The 17,113-nt window shown below is 45.8% G+C and overlaps 1 protein-coding gene across 4 annotated transcripts in view; it reads right to left on the bottom strand.

Moving 5' to 3' along the window:
* LOC142367635 (triple functional domain protein) overlaps positions 1–17,113 on the bottom strand; it is a 70,659-nt gene that overhangs the window by 31,959 nt on the left and 21,587 nt on the right. For all 4 annotated transcript variants that reach the window (XM_075449657.1, XM_075449658.1, XM_075449660.1 and 1 more), the window contains exons 3-11: positions 12,994–13,068; positions 10,342–10,456; positions 8,773–8,965; positions 5,979–6,083; positions 5,671–5,867; positions 4,342–4,579; positions 3,347–3,469; positions 2,657–2,848; positions 1,068–1,199 (exon numbers count right to left, since the gene is read on the bottom strand). In XM_075449657.1, the coding sequence (XP_075305772.1) occupies positions 1,068–1,199; positions 2,657–2,848; positions 3,347–3,469; positions 4,342–4,579; positions 5,671–5,867; positions 5,979–6,083; positions 8,773–8,965; positions 10,342–10,456; positions 12,994–13,068 (1,370 nt within the window). The remainder of the gene's footprint in view (positions 1–1,067; positions 1,200–2,656; positions 2,849–3,346; positions 3,470–4,341; positions 4,580–5,670; positions 5,868–5,978; positions 6,084–8,772; positions 8,966–10,341; positions 10,457–12,993; positions 13,069–17,113) is intronic.

The following is a 17,113-nucleotide window of genomic DNA, read 5'->3' as shown; positions in this document are numbered from 1 at the left end:
AGCCCTTATTGTGCTAATGCACAAGTAAGAGTGCTCCAACGGTTTGGGCGCTGATCGTTATATGTCCCAAATAATCTGGGTTGATTTTCGTCTCAAGCAGAGTCTGTTAAAGGGGAACTCTGAACTGGACTCAAGTCAAGTAACCAGTCTTTATTTTGAGCTATTAGGGGTTTATTATCCAGGTCAGATTACGTGCACGAGTAAGTCATAGAAACAAAAAACACTGCGCTGATGTGATAATGTCAATATCACAAGCAGCAGGGAGATATCCAGAGTACAGCGAGGCAGCAGAAATAAACTCAGCCGAGTACTCGTGATAGCGCCACTTAGAGAGAGGTTTCTAAAACCTGCAAAGGGCGGACATGGCGCCTCAGGTCCGACAGCTGGGGTGTATTTGCATTTTTAAAACACATCTAGCCAGGATCTTGAGATAGATGTTGAATGTAGAGTAACTAGCACATGGCTAATTAGCATATGGATGCAGACAGCATTCCTCAAGCTGTTTCTCAACTGCTGCAGCTGTATGTACGTGTCATTGATAATATTCACACAGCACAGAAACTACTGCATTCTACTAAAATAACTAAATGAGTAGGGACCTGGCGGCATCAACAGCACAATAAGTTCCAGTCAAACTCCAAAGCGATGCCGAGTTCAGTGTCATTAGGGCACAAAACGCTGCGTTCAACTTCACCGTGGAACAATTACAGTTTGGTACAGTGTGCTTATTTCAGAGGGTTAGTTTTGTTTTTTTTGTTTTTTTTGACAGACAAAATATTCCCAGCCTGGTGTTTGGGGATTCCTGGTCAACATGACAACAAAATTCAACAAAACAAAAAGGTAAACAATGCTTAAACCTCATTGCCTCCGCAGAGCTTATTGTTAACTTGGTGTATGGTTCATATTTAGCTTTTGTATTTTCTATGCAGCTGTTCCCAATAGCTGTGGTTTAAAAGACTGACGCTGTTGTTAAAAACCGTGTTCCCTCTTTAAGGCATCATCCTAGAACCTTAAAGCACCGACACCGGGCACCACATGCGTTTCCACGGGACCATCTGTGGCGTTACCTCAGAGTAGGCAGCAGTGATGTGATCGTACAGGCCTTGATGATGGTGGATAGCGTCCTCAAGGTCCTGCAGCTCGGAGGGCAAATCCACCTCACCGCACGCTTTACACCACGAGTCCACGTTGCTCATGTACTGCAGGGGGAGAAGCACACACAGAGTTTTCAGACAGGGGTGCTCTCTGCACGAGTCACACTTTAGTCAGACATTGCAAAGTGGACAAGGCATCGCCTGGAGAAAACTTTCTTCGTCATTCCCGAGCTTTAAGACGAGAAAGCGTCCGCTCGCAGTCATGGGCACTCAGACGTTTTCAGAGGAATCCTGTGTGGCCTAGTGTGCCGTTTATTGGCCTTGTGGTGACTACCGAGAGCTCTCCGCACCTCCCTCTGCAGGAGGGATGGAAAATAAAACCACCAGACCGACCGGCCTCAAAGAAAACAGAACAGAAAGTTGAAGAGATTTCGGCCTCTTTAACATCTCTGCCTCAACAACTGGAGCAACATTCGTGCGCTGAATAAAGGTTTTTGAATAAGCTTCTTTCAAAGGGAGGAGCGCAAAAAAGAAAAGAAAGGAGAAGTTTGAGTGACACCTCAGGGAACGTTTCTATTACAGCTCACCAACATGAAGCGTTGGTCTAATGACGGCAGCATTCCAGGTTGGAAAAAGTTGCATCACCCATATTTCCGTGCTGCGATTCTGCTTGTGTGTGTTTTTCAGGCCATGAATCATTCCACGGTGGCCCGACACAGAAATAACAGCAGATAACAGATACTCTGCTTCACAGACTATGAGGAAAGCAAAGGTCAACGGCTCAGCCGGGTGAGTTCGCCTGAATCCAACTCTCAATGCAGCTTCCATCAACTTTGTTTCTACAGCACTTTTCTTCATGCGAAAAGAACAGCAAAATACAAAAAAGTAAAAGCAGGAAGTAACGATTGGCTGAACAAATATGAACCAAAGCAGGCATTTCTGTAACAAGCAAAAGAAAGTTTTCAAGAAGCGATTTGAAAGTAGATTTACTGTGTCTGAGTTACAGCAAAGAACAAATTCTCCTCTATTCGACCACATCTCTTTGGGATTAATAGTCTTTTTTCATTTAATGTGATTCCATTACGTACGGCAACACCCAGACACGCGAAAATTGGAAAAACATATGTGGAACTGAAACAAAAACAAAACAAAAAAATAAATAAAAAAATGAGAAAGCTGAAAAATATTTGCGTGTGCAAAAATAAGTTTACCTTACAGAGAGCTTATCAATACACACATAAAAGCAAATACAGGAAAAGATTTCGGCAACTTCCAGCTTGTGTCTGCTTCCCGTCCACAGATTTAAGATCCGTGTCCACGGGAGAGGAGCCAAAAAGCTCTGCCACCTATTCCAGCCCCGGAAACTCTGGGCAACACAAGTGAGCCAAGAGTCTGAGAGCAAAGAGCTCCTCCAGGTTAAAGGGGGAAGTGAATAAACAGCAGGTACAGGGAACGATCAGCACTGCGGTCATATTTGTACTGTCAATAACAAGCTAAAGCCAGCAGCTGCTCAAGTTATCTCAGCTCCTCAGATTTGTTTGGTTTCCGCAACTCAACGATACCTGGTCGCATTTCTGATGGAAGCTGGCTGACATCTCCAGTAACGTGCTGCGTTCATCCAGCGCCGCTGCGAACGCCTTCCACTCCTGCTCCAACTGGCCCGAGATCTGCTTGATCTGCTGCGAGGCGTAGTGACCCGAATCCAGCAGCCGCTGGCCGACTGACACGATCCGGTTGATGTTCACGTACACGTTCTGAAGGCGAGGATGTAGGGGGGAAAAGAAAAGAAAAGAGGGGTGGTTAGACAGTAAGTTTGGGGGGGAGGTTGTGTAAGAATCTATTAAAAAAAGAAAATGACAGAAAAGATGGGTTTCAGAAAATTGCAAACGGGTGGCTTTACAGTCAGGGTATCAGTCATTGTGTCGCACCCATGAGCAGAATCGAGCAGCGAGATAGATTCCTCACCTCAACAGTTTCATAATAGTTATATAAGGCTGACAGTGGCTGGAGAAAAGGATTACTTAATACCTAGCTGTGCTTCTGCGATTATGCAGAAAATGTGCACAGAAGCACAGACTGCTCGAAACAAACAGGGCGACAGTTTGATGCTGAGTGCATTAACTGTACGATTCTGCGGTTCGGAGCATGGCTCCAATCCAAATGGGTGGAAAAGCATTACCTCCGGCTACACATCTGCATGTGTGTGTGTGTGTGTGTGTGTGTGTGTGTGTGTGTGTGTGTGTGTGTATTACCATGCAGTTCATTGCAAAGTGGTTGTGCTGGGTTTGCAGCTCCACGGCGTGGGGGTGGTTGTTGCCGATCTCTGTGTAGCCTGCCAGGAACAGACCCTTGTTGTGCATGATCCAGTCAAACATCTGAGGCATGAGGATGTCAGAGCGTGCACGCGCACACACACACACACACACACACACACACACACACACACACACACACAGAGAAAAAAAAACAGAAGCGGTTAGCCGGCCTCGTGAAAACAGACACACACGCAAAGTACTGGCTCATCAGTAACTTTCACAGTTCACTGCAAGAGCAGGTACAAACACACACAGCTGGGACTCGGCCATGTGGGTAAACGTGTGCGTTTGTGCACTACCGCAGTGTTCTCGCAGTTGTCATCTTTACAGACCAGGATACAGAGAAACGGACTGCCTCTATAGAGAGTATCCTCTCAGGCTCTCCGAGAGAAAGACTTGTGGCCTGTGGTGTCCTAGCAACAAGCTCCTACTACTGCAGTGTATCCAAGACTGCAGCTCGCTCTGTGCTGCTGCAGCCCGCTATTTCATTCCACTCACTCCATCTCTGAATTTCTCTCCTCGTCTCTTTCTATTTTGTGCCGCAGCTGTCATCGCCTGAGCCGTCAGGCTGGCAGGCGGGGAGGGCGCCCGCGTACCTGCACAACCTCTCCTCCATCTTCCAGCCTCTTATTCAGGGATGTTGTGGAGGATGAAGCCGTTTGGTTTTTAACCTCGCATCGTATTTGCATAATAAAGTTTAATGCACTGTTTGAGGACCACAATTTACAAAAAAAAAAAAAAAAAAAAAAAAAGGACACCAGTTCATGTCATCTCCACAAGCAGCATCAATCAATGCTTCTCTGTGGGTGTAATTAACTTTTGCTTATTATTGGCAGATGCCTGCCCCACAGTGATCACCAGCTGTACTTATAGATTACCACTACATCACAGCTCCCGCCTAACGACGCCCCCGACTCCCACAATGCACCGACCTTCTCTGCATCCTGCTCGAACAGGCGGAGCTGGAAGCACTGATCCAGCTGGACCTTGCGGACGTGCCAGGCCTGGTGGAGATGCTGCCGGGTGGAGTGCAGCTTGTCCAGCAGCTGGGTGATCCGTGGCACCAGGCCCTGGGTGTCGGCGTTACAAACGCCGCCGCTGCCCCCGCCGCCGCCGCCGCTGCCATTGCGGTTGGAGAAGGACTCGCTGCTCTGAATGCGCTGAAGCAACCTGGAAAAAACGGATTGAACGTGTTTGTTAACGTCTCGGCTGCTGAGCCAGAATTTGCAATCCACTTTTATTGGTTTTTATTTGTGAGCTTTTTTTCAACCTGCCTGAGAGATGTCGATACGTGACCAGAAGCACGGCGCGAAAAAAGAAAATGTCATTCCATTCCTAACGAAAGGGATCTATTCCAGAAACTATTCCAGCCGATCCTTAGAGCATTTCACCCTGTTAGTTGCTGTAATGTTGCAGTGAAACAGGAGTCCTAACAAGCTGCTGCATTAGAATCTTTACAGCATCGTGGGTTTTTTTGTTTGCCAACCTGCTCTCCTTGAATTAACACTTCCATATACATATAATGCTTTTAATGTGTATTTCTAATTTACAGCACACAACAAAAGGCTGAAATATATCTTAAGTGTCAAATAAGTCAAAGTTGGAGCGGTATCTCCGACTGCTGCCTCCCCTCCACCCTTTGAACTATTGCAGCCCCCGTGCCGTCACAGCAACACATCCGCTGTCCTGGACGGATTTCCCGTCACATCTCATCTGACTGAGGAACGCACACTGAATTATTCATTAGGCTTCCTTTGATGTTCTTTACCAAAGTTTCATCTGGCAGGGTTTTTTTTTTCCTTTTGCACTCCCTCCACAGCAGCAGATGTCACGCGGTATTCCTTTCTCTCCCTCAGCTGTCACAGAAACAGCTGAGGGAGAGAAAGGAATACCGCTTTCATGTGGTGCGACAATGCGAACCTGCAAAGAAACGCCCCCCGGGTCCAACTCTGACCAAGTCTTCATGAAAGGCGAGTGTATTCCGCTTTGTTTTCAGTGATCTCAGCTTTATGGACATGCGTCACATTTACTGCTCTGGGTTCCTACTCCTGAACCTGTGTTTTTCAATGTCATATTTCTAGAAAATACGCCTTAATAATGCAAATAACTTAAGGCGAGACAATGAATGAAAGGTGTGATAGTCAAAGCAAAAAGACCATCATAAAGCTTTACTTTTTAAAAGCCTTCAAGCAAGTACAATTGAAGTAGGAAAAGAGTAAAAAAAGGACATGTGCATGCTCATTTAGGCCGATAGTTTTTACCTCTGTCCCTCAGTGTCCAGCTCTTCTATTGGAGCTTTTATGACCTTCTTCTTTAGTGTAGCATGCTCCTCTATCATCCGCCTGGCCCCCTCCAGATCTTGGGGAAAGTCTTTCCTTGACACAGTTTCCTGCATCTCCTCTAGTCGAGACAACATCTGAGTGGCATGACCGGAGAACTCCTCAAACGCCACCCGCACCTGGAAAAAGCCACGAACAAAACACCCAAGTTAACTGTCGGTTACTTCTTATGCTAAATCCCCGACAGTCTTTGGACAAAAAAAAAAAAATTCTGGCTGGGCCCGTTTTACCTCGATCCACTCTTCGTGGTTATAGTCCAGGCTGCCGTCAAAGTCTGCTGTCAGCTGGGAGGGGTCCACAACTTTCGTCAGGCCCTCTAGTGACACCATGGTGGTCTGGTGGAGGAGAGAAAATTCAGAAAGACAGATTAATGGGTGTTTAGCTCGACTGAAGGTGATGGCTGCCACTTCAGAGGTAAGTGGATCTCATCTTCCGCCCCCTGCCTATGTGGGTCTTTGCTATATTCCAGTGCTGCTCAGTGTCTCACACTCACAGACAAGACAGAGCCCGAGTTCCCAAAAACTTCAAAGGAAAAAACATGCAACACATCAAAATTCTATCCAAAAAACCGCATATTACAATGTCTCCTTGCTCGGTTTCATTGCTTCTGTGTTTCTGCTGAGCCACCTCCGCACAACACCCCCACACACATGGCCAGAGATGGATGGAGGCAAAGTGATAGCATGGAAAGGCTTTGTGTAGGCTAAACAATGCAGAGATGCACAGTCTTCCCTCGGTAATGAAGCACCGAGGCGGCTCTTACCGGGCGAAAACACAGACACTGTCAGATTCGCTGCTGGTGTTGCTTCGTTCGCGAGCTGTTGAACGGTGAGCAAGCCGGGGCACATTTCTTTCCCTCGTTTCAACTTGAATTCGACTCTCTGGGATTCGGCTAGCAGTATGAATTTAACACAAGGGGAGGAGAGAGGAATGGAGCGACGTAACTATTTTTAAATGTGGCGAGCGAGAAAAAAACAAACCCTGAAACGTAGAGGCAAACACACACAAACAAACACACACACTGAAGGGAACATGCTGATATACATGTGTTCAAAGCAGCTGTTGTCCTAGTAACAGTCCTGATCAGTTTGTCCTCTTCAGAGTCATCCCTGAATTTAAAATCAAGGCAAAGGAAATAAAAACTTGCAATAATACAAGGACCAAATGTACACCGGGCACAATTATTGGCGCTCTCCACTGATATTCAGCTGCAGACAGCGGCAGCCATCTAGAAGCTTCTGTCCTGCTGGCCATTCCTGCCACCCTTCCACTGCTTTATGTTCGAGCTTTGTTATGTCCACGGAGGTCCTGTTGGTAATCCATATTCTTATTTTCAACCAGCGTTTTTTTCGTGCTGTTCGATGTGTGCTTGCTGTCCCGCACAGAGACCCAACGCCAACAACTCAGACCTAAATTTCTGACACTGGGTAACACATTCCCTAGTAATCCTCTAATTTAATCATTCCTTTGATACTTTTAGTCCATCCAGGAGCAGTGCCACAGCATGATAAACCCTCCACTGTGTTTCATTTAGTCACCTGTGAAAAAACACTGCAGTCCCAACAGAGCTCCTCTGTGGATTCCTGTCCATACAACAGTGCCCCAAACAGATTGTTGCCCATACGTGGAGGTTTCTACAAACATTAATCTGGCCTTTTTGTGCTTTCACTGAGTAATCCTTCGCCTTCGCACATGGTTGAGCGTGCAGTTTGGTACTAGCCGACACTCCACATGGCTGAAGCTCTTCAGAGGTCTTCTTAAGGTGGTTCCTTCTCTCCCGGAAAAAAAATAAATCTGCGCCACACTTCAGACTTCTCTCAGAGCATCTTTACATTTTTCTGACAGTGAAACTTCTTAACATTATAAACTGCTGAACCGGGGATTTCAAGCTCCTTTGGCAATAGTCTCTCAGCCTTCTGAATTAAAACAATAAAGATTAAGCAGAAGAATTTTAAAGAGTGCAGTGACGCCTTTATAAACTATATAAAAGCTTTTTTGTTGCTGCAGTTCAATAACTTTTTAAACATTCTTATTATGCCAAATTGATTCGTATGGTTTTATTTCTAAAGATTCTCATAATTTGTAATATTCTTCTGTTTTCAGCACCTGTAGTTCTGGACAGGCACATGCAGTGCATCCAGTCAACGCTCACGCTGCACGGCAGCACAGCTTGTGGATAATTGCACCCTGGCCTGAGGCTCCTCTTCCTAACAAACGATCAATGCGATGTCATCAGACTACAGTGGATCTGTGTACGTAAGAGCATGTGAGCAAGTCCTTTCCACACCGCTGCGTCCAAAGGTTTAGCCAGTGGAAAAATAAGAATTTAAAAAAATCCACTCAGACCAACACAAACGTACTGTACGAGAACCCAAGCAAAGAAACAAACAAACAAAAACGTTCTCGACTTACGGTGCTGCGTATGAGATTATGACAACTAATCTTCCACCGTTATGAAGCTACCATAGTAGGAGAGGCTGTTTATTGGCAGATCAACCTGGTGGTACGATGTTACTTAATCCTCATCACGGGGCATCTACATGGAGGCTAACTTCTGATGTAAGAGCACATGGATGCACATTCCGCCATCAGTTCATGACTATAGAACAGGCGGGGCCGTGAAAAACACGCCTTGCTTTTGAGACTGCCTCACGAAATGAGCTGTGAAAATGTGTTTAACGCTTGACTGACAGCGTCACAAATGCTCGCCGCCGTGGGACATTTTTAGGTTGAACATGATGACAGTTTTCCTCTGGCAGACAACTGGGTGGTGATGTGCACATGCAAAGCAGCGAAGAGAAGAAAATAGCAAAATGTGCTGACAGTGAGCAGCTAAGCGAGAAAAGGGGGGCGGGGGGCTAAAACTGGGAGAGAAGGGTTTATTCCTGCTTTATTAGGTGTATTAATTAAAGATGGAAAATATATAAAACAGAGTCTGGGGTGCTGGAAAATATCAATATGGCATGCACTACAAATGTGCCACAAGCTAACGTAACAGAAGCTACCTGAAGAGAGTGAGCCTACCTCGAATTCAAACTTCGAGCTGCCAAAGTTGGTCCTCTGCTTCTGCCAGAAATTGTCCGGTTTGATGATGAGTGCGACGTGGATGCAGGACGGGAACGACTCCTGCAGGATCTTCAGCAGAGGCTTGATGCTGTCCCACTTGGAGCCACGCATGTCAACGATGACCGTGAAGCCATGTTTGCACACCTCCTCGCTGGGATGGAGGTCAGCGGGAGTGGGAGGAATTAACGAGGAGGGATGGGGAGAGATTGGAAAATATAATCCAGCGAGAGAAAAGAGGAGACAGATGACAGGCGTGGGAAAGGATGAGCGAGGGATAATGGAGGGGAGAGAGAGGAAGATGGAGATGGGAGAGCACGAGAGAAAACGGGAGGGAAGAAGAGAGAAACAAACAAACAGTGAGATGACGCATTTTCTATACTGTGAGAAGCCTACGCAGCAAACACGCATCCCACACAGCCGCCCGCACAGCCCAACACACACAGACCTGTGACAAATGAGTCACAAATATATACTTTGATATAAAAGCACAGATCAGCACATTTGTGCATCGGCAACCTCTTCTCCCTGTGGTGCCATGTCCTGGATGATAACGTTATTATAGCAAAACCCAACACACACACTCAAAATCTGCACACCCAACACTCAAATCAGCAGAAAACCATCTAAAATCTTCCCACACATACAAACTGCTGTCAGTTTCCAACAATGCTACTTCATCACTGCACGATGCCTGCTTATTTTGTGAATCTGCAAAATAAACTTCCTCGTTTTCCCGCTATTTCCCTCCCTCACCGCCCTCCTTTCCTCTATGTGCCAGCCTGTCAGCAGATGGCCAGCAGGCAGCGGTGCACAGATGTTGCCTTTCCCAGAATAGAAACATCTCTGGTCACCAAAAACCACACAGAAAGATGATGAAGATAATGTGCAAGGGGAGATGGAGGGGTCCAAAAAGGATCATCTGCCAAATGGAGATGAAAGCGGACGGTGATGGGTGGTCAAAGGCATGGAGGGGGGGGTTACAGGGTAAATGAAGAGAACAGAGAGGACAGATGTTTTACCTGAGAGGTGAGGAGCTACTTGCCAACAGTAACCGCCGCTGCTGCTGCTGCTGCTGCTGCTGCACTGCCTCGGCTACTGCGACACTTTGTTGTGCTTTCACACACTCTTGCTCGCTCCCTCGCTTACTTGCACACACCTCCTCACACATGCGCTCTCAGTCTCCATTGGTTTAAATCCCTACTCTCCCCTCCCCTCCCCCTCTTGCTTTCTCCCTCCGTTGATATCTCTCTCCTTCTGGCATTTGATTTCTCTTATAGTCCCTCCCCCACCCCGTCTCTTGACTCAGGCTCTCCCCCTCAGCCTCAGCATTATTGTGTCTCTATAACAGACTTCTGGCAGGAAAAGAAGCTGCGAGCTAACCACTTCTGACTCGCCGCTCACATGCTCGTCTCATCCCCGTCACATGTTCGCTTCCAACAGCTTCGTTGCGCTGTTCTGAGGCACTCGTTTTCCTATTCAGACTCAAAACACACACACGTCGCAGAAGATGGGGGATCAATGTGTAACCTGGGGATGCCGGCGAGGTAGGCGATCAGTCTCCTCAGATCATCCGCTCGTATTCTGTCGTGGTTGCTGCGTGATGGAAACGTTAACACTGGACCACCACGTCTGTCTCTTCCACCTGAGGAGAAACATACATACATGCAGAATAATTCAAACACATCTGGAACGCACAGAGCTGCAGGTCTACTGCAGTGTAAAAGGCATCACAGTAAGAAGGCAGGCGATCCAATAAATGAGTGATAGGCTGAACTTTATCAGGAAACGACGTGCTTGTAGACGGAAAGGCAAAAGAAACAGGAATATCTCCACCTGAAATGCATCCAAACGCGAAGAGTTTTAATGCATTTCTGATGTTTAGCACATTTGTCATTTGTAGCCGCAGCTTTTAGTTTCACACGTCATCTTATTAACACAAAACAACATGTTTTGCGACACATTTTTGCAAACCCTTCAGGACCCGAGGCAACATATGAGGAGGGCACGGAAGGTCTCACTGGGTTAACTTGTTTAGAGGGAAGAAATTAGGCGAAGACGTGTCATTGGTGTGAAAGAACATTACAAAGTCCTGCGAGACAGATGACAGAGAGCTGGAAAATAGTGTCGGGCAAAAGATTGCAACACAGTTGCCTTGGCCGTGTTAGCTGCAGCGGCCATGTTTCTTTCCTAGAAATGGAAACACAAAAATATTGAAAGTAATATTTTTGTGAAAATGCAAATCATTTCCACATTTTCTGCCCATTGTATGCATCTTTTTTTTTTTTCTTAAATTTACAATCTAAATACCTTAATGGAGACACAAAATAGTTTACCAGTATTGAAGGAAATAAAGTATAGAAACCAGCGATGTACAGATGTAGCTGTCTGCCAGTTCCATTCTCTAAATCATCTTTAACGGTCCGACCTGCAGAATCTGATTTTGGTAAATTTAGAGTTTCTCTATAATAAACCAGAAATCAAAGTACAATAAATCTTTCTTGTAGCTGTTTTTGTCTTAATTGAACATTGAGCTGTGTTCTTAGTGAAAGAAGGTTTACTTTTCTCCAAAACTGCTCCGTGCGACGAGTCCGAGAGCAAAGTGCTCCAAATCCGTGCAGATGAAATCCAACTTAAAAGAAAACAACACTACGTTTCCCAGTTGTCTGTAGGAAAACCGACTGCTGCTATGGGACGAGGTGAATCTCCATCTTTGTCTGTGGAAATTAGCTGGTTATCCACTGCAGGGAATTTAGACGATTCTTAGATGAAAGGCCAAACAGTCACTAAATGTCTGTAAAAACTTATTCAGAGACATTCGGCGAGGTCGGGATGACGGGTCTAAACAGTCGAGAGATGTGAAAAGGATCAAGGGATAAAAAAGAAAATCTGTACAACACTGTAGTACAACCTCCAAAGTTTTCTAGCCTGGATGCAGCACTCTAAGTATAATGTCTTTGGACACAGTAGCGCGCGCGGTCATGTGACTTGAGTGATGAGTATCTGGCTTTATAACCTCGCACAGAAGCAGAGAGCTGTTTCGCTCACATGGGAACTCGTAAACACAGGCCGACTGAGTTCAGCCTGCAAATTAGTGAGTTCACTCTGGTTGTTGTGTGCCTGTGGGCTCCACCAGTCTCCTCAGTGGAGAAAAATCAAACGTTCACGTGGTGACATGCAAACATGAGAGACGGCGAGCGTGGCCGATTAATCAAGGGGCCAGATCCAGGATAACAGGCTTAGCTCATTTACCCTCCTCTTTACCAGCGGCCCCTCCTCGACATCCCTCCCTCCTTCATTTCAAAGCCAATTACTGTGCCAGCGACTACTATGGGATGTAGTAGCTGACAGCGAGTCATTTCCATGGCAACGCTGCCCTGCATCTCCCCTCTCACAGTCTTGGCATTTTTGTCATTGTGCTCATCTCTGTAGCTACCTGTGACCGTCGCAGCAAACACAAAAGGACTAAAAGTGGAGTCTTGCACACCAAAAGTAATGCATTTCCCTGTGTTATTACCTCCGCTAATCTCCTGCATGAGTGTTTGTCTGAAACATTTACATGCATATAGATATATGTGATAACACACCCGCTCTCTCTCACACACATACGAACCGGATGAACAATGTTTTTGTGTGTTGTACAAATAATCCTGCTGGATGTTCTTGGCAGTCCACAGCTCCAGCTCAGCCTGCTGTGAGTTTTCTCTGGCATGACTCAAGTGTGTGTGCGAGTGTTAATGTGTGTGTGTGTGTGTGCGTGTCGGACATGGCTGAGCTTCTCTTGGACAGGGGCAAAGACGCAGGCAGCTGCAACTCTGTGTTTTCAAGTGTGGTTGACACTGATTATACAAAGAATATCTGTATGCGTGTCAGTGTGTGTCTTCTGTGTAGTCTGCATGTGCACAAATGTGTTTGAAGATGGGTCAAGGGTTAAGTGTCTGGACCTCAGCCCGATTTTTCACAGTCAGAGAGTGTGTGTTTGTGATCATAAGAAACTGAGAAAGCGCTTGTGATAAAAGCTGCAGCACACCGTCTATGGTTTAATACATGGGAACTGTACGGATATGTGTGTGTGTGTGTGTGTGTGTGTGTGTGTACAGAAGCTTAGGACTTTTATCTACAGGGATCAGACAGTCGGGGCTGATCAATTTGTGACTCTGGCACACAAATACACAATCTTACCTGACAGAAAGGCAACTTTCTCTTTGAGGATGGGCAGCACCTCCATCGCTCTCATCTCCTCATTTCTCCTAAATCCTGAATAGAGGGAGAAGAAAGGAGAGAAGAAAAAAAAAAAGGACATGAGGCTTTGAATGGGAGAATAAAAGGCCCTTCTTCGACCCTTCGTCCTAAATGAGACGAGGCTCCCTCTGTCTTGGTGTAGAGATCTGCAACTTTTAACCACACGGGAATGAGACACATTTATATTCCCTCTCTCACACTCACACACACACACGAGACAGTAGCTGTCATTTCATGTCTTTGTGGTAATATTCAACAGGGCTGCGCATATCACGTTTTCCAAATATCGCGATACTTCCGTTTATCCATGGCCTCCTCAAAACCCTTTTTGCACATCCACAGTGCAGCAGACAGAAGAGGGAATCAATGCTGGCACAGTACGCATTCAAATGGAGCTTCTTTCACTGCGTTAGTTTTGGTCACACAGCTGTTAGCGTTGTAATGCATTCCATCAAAGATCAGCCAACACGAAGGGCTCTCTGACGGCTTGTTATGACTGTTTCATCGTGTGTTTTTATAATAAAAAGAAGGGCCAGCTGAAGAAATTGGGACTTAGAAGGACCTGTTCTACTGAGGAAGCATCCTTGACCCAGAGAGGCATCTTATATACTCGTAGCTGAAGTTGTATTTGCATACATTTCCACCACACCTTAATAAAGTCTGGACATGTCCAACTGAACGAGTGGAATAAGTTCAGAAAGTGAAGCATCTCAGCTTTCTGGGGAAACCTCAGGAAGAGGAGACATTGTTTTAGTGAACCTGAACAAACTGTCAGCACAAACATGACAGAAATCCAGTTCTTCACCTCTTTAGACTCCGTTCGCTTTCTCTCATCTGTTAGATTAAAAACTACTCGCTTATATTCACCGATGTGTTATAAATCACACAACAGCGGCTGAACTTAACCTGACTGGTTGCTCTCCGACACTGCAACTCTTCCTCGGAGGAAACTCCTCTGGCACGCAGCGCTTTAAGGACAGATGTGTTTTACATACAGCTTTATCTGGAATAAATAATCAAACTTATTGCCAAAAAAAGACTTGCTGCTATAACCCGCACGATTAATTTGCGCCCTATAAATGTCACGCTGGATCCCTCGGGTGCAATGGTGTCAAAGAGCCTCCTGTGCAAAGCTTCTATCAGAAGCGAATGAACGGCTGTCAGGGGGTATTCAATAAGTGCACAAATGTTTAAAAAAGAAGAAAAAAAAGTCCTTTACACTGACACAGGAATCCCTAAAGAGACTGAACTCACATGGAAGCTTCAGCGCGCACACACAGGGGGGACGGGATGGGTTCAGATTGTGTCCTTGAGACAGAGGGTGGTCCGGTTTATGTGACAGATGACCCAGACGTGTATCTGTTTCTCTTGTTCGGTCTTTGACATTCTGAGTATTTCAGACTTCTCCCTTTTCTTGGATATCGGAGTAAAGAACAAAGTATTTTTCTATTCTATTCTAAAGCCCTTCATAGACACGGCCCAGCCAACATTAGGAGCTCCAAGATTTAGTCGTGTCGACACCGTGTCACTTTAGCGTCAATGTCAGTGACATCTTCATTCACAAATACCAAAGGCGGTGACAGCAAAAGCTGTCAATCGTGGGTGATAATTGTCGTTCACGGGGGACAGGACAGTAAATCAAGTGAGGTATAAAGCACGAGGTCAGACTTCACTAAATGCAGCACAGCTCGTTGTCCTTCGTTTCAGCCTAATAAATGCACCGTGCTTCTGTACAAAGAAATAGCGGCGGTGGGTGGAAACAGTTGGAAAAAAATATCCCGACTTTAAATGAAGCACCCCCCCACCCCCAGCCCCCACTGACTGACTGCAGGTGCTTTAGACTTGTGCCGTACTAACAGATACATCATGTTACATGTCATGTGCTGCCTGTGCTTTTACAGATAAGGGAACGGCGTGCTCGCTCAGACGCGACGCCAACATGTTCAGCTGCCATCAGGATAATGCAGAGCAGGGGCTCCTTCTCCACTCACACTCCACTGGAGAGACGCTCGTAAACACAATTTGTTACTATGTATTAGTTGTTTTACAATCGTTATGAACCAACCAACCATACATGCCAGTCTACGACTGGGAATTATGTTCCATTCTCTGCTTTCAGCACGCCGTCATATTTACAAGTGAAACGCAACAGAGAGACGTTTATTCTCTTCCACCATCGGAGGAGATGGATGAGAATCAGGACCTGGCTCTATTTTTGCTCTTCTTTTCCAGTTCATTTACCACCTACCTGCCCCCCCCTCGGGCAAAAAAAATTGAATATATATAACAATTAACACGACTGACTATGTCTCCCACTGCGCCTCAGTAGAGACTGGGCTTGTGGTTCTTTACAGATGATGACGGCCGCTGCAAACAGTTCTGGGGGCCACACATGGGCCAGATTTCACCTTCAATGGAAAGAGTGAGGATGGCCGTTTGGGCTGGGTTTTCATTATTGACTGCTGACGTGAGTATTTATCATGGCATCAGACACCTTAAACTGTTAACTGATAACGTAAAAAATAAAATAAAATGTCGCTCTGCAGATAAAACATTTGTTCGAAAAACAACTCTTTGTGGCTTTGTTATTTACCTTTACCTACGTCATTATTTTATTTCATAATTTATAGCAGCTTTATGCAAATACGACCTGATACTTGAAACGTCAGAGGCGTACATATTCGTGCGGATGACACAAATCGATAAGTCAGCATACTTTCGCCACAGAGTGATTCATCTTCTAAAGCAGCGACAATCTTTGATTATGCCAAGCTGCTGTCTGCTTGGCCGGCTGCCACCGAGCAGGAGGAAAACCAAAGGTCAAGGAAAAACCTAATGTTGACAATGGGACACGTGGAAAAAATTATTGAATTAAATTGTGTGTGTGTGTACAAAGCATTGCACAACGAGTGCTCTGTAGCTGTGAATTTTCTGCTGTACAGTAAAACTTAACACTCGCTGGATTAGGGTTTGCCCAGACACACACCACCCTCTGAAAACACACACACACACACACACACACACACACACACACACGTTAACCTCACTTTTCGTTGCCAGACTCTGATCATTTTAATGCACGTACTTAATCTGACAGAGAAAAACATTCGTTCACAACGATCCTATAATGATCTAAGATGCCAAGCTCAATCTGGGAATCTTCAAAGCGTTCCGCGAGTCAGCATCTCGTTTCTTCAGCTTCCGTGAGCGATTTCCTACGACTTCCAAGCTCATGCCTCGGTAAGCACCAGAGAAACATGCAACAACCTCAGAGGTATTGCACTGGAGTATTTTCTGGGGGAAATTTTCTCCTCCACCCAACAAAAAAAAAAAAGGTAAGTTTAGAGACACACACCCATCACTTTCCAGTACTCTGCAGCTCTTTGGGACCCACGGAAGTGGCACAGCAGCTAAATATAGAGTGGCCAGGTCACACCCACACAAGCACAGTGGCACACGCACAGGGCGAGGAGGGGTTTCTGGATAAATGATGAGCAAAACCAACTCAGAAGAGAAGAAATTGGAAAAGCTGTGAGCTCATGAGATAAATCTTTCAGTCATAACTAGGCTGAGGGTAAAAAAAACGTGTGAGAGTCGAATGAGCGGGAAAAGTGAGTGAGCCCGGGGAAAAGCATGGCAAATTGGTCTCTTGGTTTTCCTGTCCTCTTTTCCTCAAACTTCTTTCCTCCCATCTGTTTTACTGTGGCTTTTATTTTCACGTCATTTGAAGCCAGCGCAGTCACATTCCGTTTCCACTGAGATCGAGTGAAGGTTGAAGAAAAAAAAGGAGAGGGTGGTGATGACCTCATGGTAGATCAATAACCGCCACCCACCCAACACCCCAAAGGCAGCACTGTACCTGTCAGCTGGATGAGGACGGGGCCAGTATGTGCGTACTGCCACTTGCGAGTGCCTGTCCAGCAAGTCATGCTCGATAATTATTCCAACAAAAATAAAATACAAGAAAAGAATCCATGAATTGCTGTGGATTTGGCCTTGTTTGTTGATGGAGAAATGCAGTCCACTGCCACCGTCAGCTAATGATAGATTGGAGTGCCGA

This window comes from Odontesthes bonariensis, chromosome 18 (genome assembly GCF_027942865.1).
Source record: "Odontesthes bonariensis isolate fOdoBon6 chromosome 18, fOdoBon6.hap1, whole genome shotgun sequence".
NCBI classification, from domain to species: Eukaryota; Metazoa; Chordata; class Actinopteri; order Atheriniformes; family Atherinopsidae; genus Odontesthes; species Odontesthes bonariensis.
The sequence above is the reverse complement of the archived record's forward strand: the minus strand, read 5'-3'. Positions and strand labels throughout refer to the sequence as shown.